Below are 6765 nucleotides of genomic sequence, written 5' to 3' on the forward strand. Positions count from 1 at the left end.
CATTATTCAATTTTCAGTGGAAATTGCAAGTCTGGTAGCTTACTTTATAAGCCCTACTTAACTGTGATCAAAAAGATTTACAACTTTTGAAAAAAGTAAAATAATTTGAGTGGATATGTTTACTTGAGTACCAACATGTAACAAATAAATGAGCACATTAATTTTGGACATAAACAGAAAATATACCCTACCTCTAAATGGGTGAGTCCTAACAAAATGTGCTGCCATGAGATTTACCTAAACTATTTCTGGAAGGTTCTTTAGACATCTGATAAAATAGTATGTGACTGAGTATTTCTATAAAGAAGAAAGATTGATCCCTTTCTTACTTTATTGTTGGCCTTGAATGCTGAAACTTTTGAGGAGTCTTGTAAGATTTGGATAATGAGATATAAAGAGTCTGACACTGGATTCTTTTCATCTCAGAAAAGTATCTGGGTTAAGCAAAGACTTTCCTTTGTCAGTCAGTCACTTTATTGTACCAGGAATTAGAGAAGATTTACTCTGACTAAAGTCCTTTGACTAATTAGTATGTTTAAACATAATATTTACACATTTTGGTATTTTTCATATTTTTGTTTACATATGTATACTAGAATTTTTAACTTTTCTCAATCATATTTCTAGATATTTATTTCATGGAATTTAGCATCTTACCTTCATTCCCTTTCTTTCTAACTTATAATTACAGCTAAGTACACCCCAGTAGAGTCTATTATAGTGGAGATTTTTCACTGTTTATAGATCCAGATTGAGTCATTCCATTAATCTGAAAATTACATGAAATGATATAGAAACACTAGATGCTAAGATCTAATATTATAAACACTTAATGTCATTGCTCTTTTAATGTGAAAATTAAAACCAAGTTTGGGGATTTTAAATTTTTAAATATTCCCCATTTTTCTTCCTCTCTTAAAAATTAGCCAAATATTTTGAGGTCCTCACAGAATAAATTTCCATTTTTAAAGTTACACTTCCTGTAAAGTTGGGTGGATGGAATGGCTTTATCAATATCTGGGCTGAGGATGTACTCTGTTGTCAGAAGACTTGCTGGACAGGTGCCCTAAAAACTTCACATTTTATAATGGCAGACTTGAGGATTGGTTTTAGTTGTATGCTCTTCAAAAGCACTAATAGTGATTGAAAAGTAGTAAGTATGGATAAATGAAGGTCTAGTTAATGTACTATATTAACATGTTTAAGTCTTTTTTATAATTTAAAATAAGAACATGAAAGGACAGCCACCCAAGATATGAAACAATTAAAAGCAGTGAGTTACAACAGTATGTAAGGCATAATAAGTTGCTGAATATCTTGAGAATTACAACTATTGTCAGACATAGTGTCAGATGCCTGTAATTCCAGCTACTCTGTGGCTGAGGCAAGAGGTTCATGAGTTCATGACTAACTTTAGCAATACAGATTCCATTTCCAAAAAAAGAAATCAAAGCAAAACCAAAAACACACCAATCAAAATTATTTAAAATTTGGTTAAAAACATATTGTATATTTAGCATTTATATTATAAACCTTCAAAAGTCAGATCAGAGAGCTGTTCTGAAAGGAAAAAGTCACTGGATTTTCCAGCTCTCAGTTGACACCCTCACCTCCATGAAGCCCTTCCAAACCCACAACAGCAAATACATATGGTCCAGATAGCCCCATCCTTAGCTAGCTGGAAAATTGTAGCAGTGCCTTTTAATGATGATAAAAGACACAATACAAGACAGTAAAAGTAGGAAATGGGGAGAGAAATCAGGGAACAGAAGACACCATATGAAAGGAAATGTACTCATTACCTGACTCATGTAATTGCAATCCCTCCATAAAACCTCTATAATAACACTAAAGTATATTAATAAAACAAAAAAGAAGGAAATGATAGAACTCAGTTTCTTCTCGAACTGATCATTTAGAAATTGATGGATTCTGGAAGTGCTTTAGGAAACTACATTAAAGTAAGATTTAGTACATATCTATACTTAGGATTTAAATATATTTTGCATATTATTCTAAGTATCTAAAGAATAATTTTAAGGGGCTGGGAAGGTGGCTCAGTGGTAGAGTGCTTGCCTTGCATGCATGAGGCTCTGGGTTCAATTCCTCAGCACCATATAAGCAGAAAAGGTCAGAAGTGGCGCTGTGGCTCAAGTGGTAGAGCACTAGCCTTGAGTTGAAGAGCTAAGGGACAGCACCCAGGCCCAGAGTTCAGGCTCCATGACCGACAAAAAAAAAGAAAAAGAAAAGAAAAGAAGAGAAGAAAGCAGAAGAAAGAAGAAGAAGAAGAAAAAGAAGAATTTTAAAGATACAGGAAAGAGTTCCTCCTTTTATAAAAGAGTAATAGATCATGGAAACACTTTGGTTTTAAATTCAGGTCCTCAGAAGTAATCACCTTCTTACCACAATCTGTATACAAAATATAACAGGAATGTCAACAAAGAACACAAGGAGGAGTACAGTCATGCACCACACATGGACATTTCAGTCAACAAAGGGATGTTTATACCCTGCTGGTCGCATATGGTTACAGCATATAGTGATGTTGTAGGCATGGTAGTGTAACTAAGCTATGATGTTCACACAACAAAATAACCTGCTGAAATGATTCATGAGTACACCTTTGAATGCAATTTTTTTTGCTAGAAAAATTTGGAAATATAAAAATTGTTTCTTTTTATAAATTTTTTAACCTTTTAAGGCCCATTAACTTCATAAATCACTTTAACAATTGTTTCTAGCAGAAAGATATTTTCTTCATAAATAGAAAGGGTTTTGCCTCACCCTTTGTGTGTACGACACGATTTGTGTGTATGACAGCAACTTATAACATGCTCAATAAGACTATTTAAATACCACTGCTAATAAACCTAGAAATCAGAGCATTTCTAAGTTAAAATTTCCAGGATATAGTCCATTCATTCTATTTTACTTTATTGTTTACACAAATCAATAAACGAGGGATGCTTCTGACTACTTGAGGTGAGCACACTGCAAATCCAAAGGGAACAAACATAAATGAAGACACGCCTGGTTTCTGAATTGCTCTGCCTTGTGACGAGGGTCCTTTCCATCTCACACATAGAGTCTGAGTACATGGTTAGCATCTGCTCCCAGAAAGTCCCTGGACACTGGAGCAAGTCAGAACCTCCTCATTTCAAGCTTAAATTACTTAACAGCAGATTTGAAGCTTAGATAGATCTGTTATCTGGAATCCAGATAAATTTTGCAAAGAGTTTCCAAAATTCAGAAGTAGTTAAAACACTAGAACTAAAGGTACCAAAAACAACAACAAAAATCCAAACCAAATTGAAACCCCTTCAATATAGCTCGAGGTATTTAAAAAAATACAAGCTAAATAGCTTTCACAGTTTCCAAAGTTGCTTTTTACTGAGATAGCTTCAAATGTTGACAATATTTGACTTTCAGACATGTGTTCCTGTAACAGTCTCCTCCCTCAGACTCCTAGAAATGTCAGACAGATATTTGGTGGCAGAAATGGTTCTTGTAAAATGCAGGTTCCATTTTACAATTATTGTGCTATTCCAAGGATGTAATTAAAAATATGTAATTTGCAATTCATATAAAAGGAAAACTTGCTTAAAATTCAAAAGCAAGTCCAGTGTGGTGGAGGTATATAATACTTTTAAATAATAGAGTCAGATTCTTTCTTGAAGATTCCAGGTGAGCTTGATAGGAGAGAGTTCTGGTTCTCTAACATCTTCTCCATCTTTTCTCCTGTAGTGGTTTTATTGATTTCTCTCTGCTTCTTACTATGGATCCATGGGATAAGACAAAGTATAGCCCCTCCGATAAGAGGAGGAACTCCAGCAAGGTAGAATGCCACATCATAGGAGCCCAGCTTGTCACGAAGTAACCCTAAGAAAGGAAAATGTTGTCACCAAGAGAGAACAAGTTTGGCTCTTATATCAGTCACATTGATGGCCCAGGCCCAGCTCATAACTTCACCTCAGCAGAACTGGTTCAAACAGCTCAGATTTCAAATGTGTTTTTTAAAGAAACAGATCTGAAACACAAACCTTTTCTGATATAAAGAAGAAATTTTAAAATCCTATCTTTAATCATGTCATTAAGTATAAGCCTCTGGATTTTTATACCATTATGACTTGGAGAAATATTTGGATCTAAGCATAGGCTTTCTTGAAACCCCTCAAAGGTCAGCTCATGACCTCTGCTTGCTTGATTCATGAAGGGAGAGTAGTTCCAGACTGAAAAATAAATTTAAATGAATTTTCACAAAGGCCCTTGTGTCTGACACAGTAACAGTATGAAATTTAAGTTTTGTCCTAATTATGTTGAATATTCATAACTCACACTGGTACCTCAAAAACACAGAACATGAGACATCTTTACATTATCACTCAGAAGATATTTGTTTGTTTTTTGGTAATAATGAGGCTGGGCTCTGACCCTAGGCTCTTTTACTCAAGGCTAGTGCTCTACCACTTTGAGTCACAGCTCCACTTGTGATTTTGGGGTAGTTAACTGGAGATAAGAGTCTTACAGACTTTCCTGCCTAGGCTGGCTTTGAACCACAGGCATGAACCAGAAGTACCCAACTTGACTCAGATGATTTCTAAAGGTGAAAAGTGAAATTCATGTTTAGAAAAACAACTAGGGCATTTAGTAAATTTACAAGGCTATAAATCATTACATCTACCTAGTTCCAAAATAATTTTACTATCTTAAAAAGAAACTCTGTTAATAGTTCCTCACCATTTCTCCTTCTCCCTAGCCCCTGGCAATCACCAATCTTTTCTGCCTCAGTGAATGTACCAAACCAAGGTACTTTATATAAACAGAAACACAATATGGGACCTTTTATATTTGTCCACTTAGCATAATGGTCTTGAGGTTTAAGCACCTTGTAGCATGTTCCACTGCAGTATTTCATTCCTGTCTATGACTGACTAATATTCCACTGTATAGATAGCACACTTTGTGTTCCATTCATCCACCAATAAGCAGTTGTTTCTACTCTGTCTTATTAAACACAGAAGGAAAAGACGGATGAACACACACACACACACACACACACACACACACACACAAATCAAAGAGCCAGTAGTGATGTTTTACATATAAATTAGGCCTAGGACATGAAGTAGAAAATGCTCTGAGTTAGAACAATTACTGAAGAGTCATAGTTACCTGCAATGGGTGGGCCCACGGTCATAGGTATAGACATGAATCCCAGCAGAAATCCAATAGCTTGGGAGACATCCTGAGCACCAACTAATTCAAAGGCAATGGGGGCCATGATAGAAATGAAGCATCCATCGAAAAGCCCCATGATGAGACAGACAGCAATGAGGGCCCCGAAGACACTGCACAGGGGAATCATCATGGACATCAGACCAATGAAGAAAAAGGAGAGGACCTAGGACAGACAAGCACATGTCAACTCTGCTCTTGGCAAGCAAATACTACAAATATGTCTGAGCACCTCAGACAAATATGTCTGAGAGTCAGAATATTTATTTCAAGCCACTGAACCCTTCTATCCTGGTGTTAGAGTAGTTAATATAATAAACACCAGATTTTTGTCTGCCTTTGGTAAGCTCTCTGGTATGTGTTACATATTTCAACAATGAATGAGGCCTGGTTCCTCTCCTTGGATTATCTAGAAATGGACATTTAAATAAGTATAAGTGAAATGTTCTAGATGTTTATTGAAAGTATGGTGGGCATAAAAAAGAAAATAGACAATTCAATAACATTTTAGGGACACAATTAATTAAAATTATAATTTACTAATAAGGAGAAATTTACTTACTTATTTATTTATTTTGGCAGTCACGAGGCTTGAACTCTGGGCCTGGGCACTGTCCCTCAGCTCTTCAGCTCAAGGCTAGCGCTCTACCACTTGAGCCACAGCACCACTTCTGGTTTTCTGAGTGGCTTATTGGAGATAAGAGTCTCACAGACTTTTCCTGACCAGGCTGGCTTTGAACGGTGATCCTCAGATCTCAGCCTCCTAAGTAGCTAGGATTAAGGCGTGAGCCACCAGCGCCAGGCAGAAAAATGTTTTTAAGAGCATCAGATTTTAAGAAAATACGTATATAATAGCAACTCTCGTTTAGTATTTATTAAGTGCATTATCCTAGTTACTTTAGATGGATTATATCAGTGGTGATCCTTACAACTTTATGAAGTGAGTATTAAAGTTATTCCCATCTTAAAGATGAAGTGACACTAGAAAGTTAAGTAATGCACTCAAAGCATATAAGATGGTACTATATCCTGAGTGGAACCTATGGTTCACATGAGCAGCAGCAGAGAGCAGGCAGAACTGCTCCTGGACAGTGACAGTGGGTCTGGGGAGAAGATACATCAAACAGAGCTCCATCTGGATTGTTGCTTTATCTCCTCTGTTCTTCCTAGGATCCATGGGCACATCTGTGAAATACCACGCTAGCTTGGTATTGGTAGTAAGCATTGAGATGGACACCCTACACACACCCCTGAGGACTCTTGAAGATTCAGAGTGGGAGTCTGGGGTAGCTTTCACACACAGTGGACCACAGACACCAAAATGAGAAACATGCTCTTGAAAGATATATCCCATTCCTCAGGCTGGGAAGGTGGCTCAGTGGTAGAGCACTTGCATTGCATGCCTGAGGCCCTGGGTTCGATTCCTCAGCATCACATAAACAAAAAGAAAAAAGCCGGAAGTGGCGCTGTGGCTCAAGTGGTAGAGCACTAGCCTTGAGCTGAAGAGCTGAGGGACAGCGCCCAGGCCAA

At 36.9% G+C, this 6765-nt stretch overlaps 1 protein-coding gene across 1 annotated transcript in view; it reads right to left on the minus strand.

Annotated features, from left to right (window-relative positions):
* Positions 1-2252: 2252 nt before the first annotated feature.
* Positions 2253-6765, minus strand: part of Slc16a10 (solute carrier family 16 (aromatic amino acid transporter), member 10) — a 102734-nt gene continuing 98221 nt past the window's right edge. The window contains 2 exon segments of the mRNA XM_013022345.1: positions 2253-3879; positions 5173-5401. Of these exon segments, the coding sequence (XP_012877799.1) occupies positions 3647-3879; positions 5173-5401 (462 nt within the window). The 3' untranslated portion in view covers positions 2253-3646.

The sequence above is a fragment of the Dipodomys ordii genome, unplaced genomic scaffold (assembly GCF_000151885.1).
Source record: "Dipodomys ordii isolate 6190 unplaced genomic scaffold, Dord_2.0 Scaffold62, whole genome shotgun sequence".
Taxonomy (NCBI): Eukaryota; Metazoa; Chordata; class Mammalia; order Rodentia; family Heteromyidae; genus Dipodomys; species Dipodomys ordii.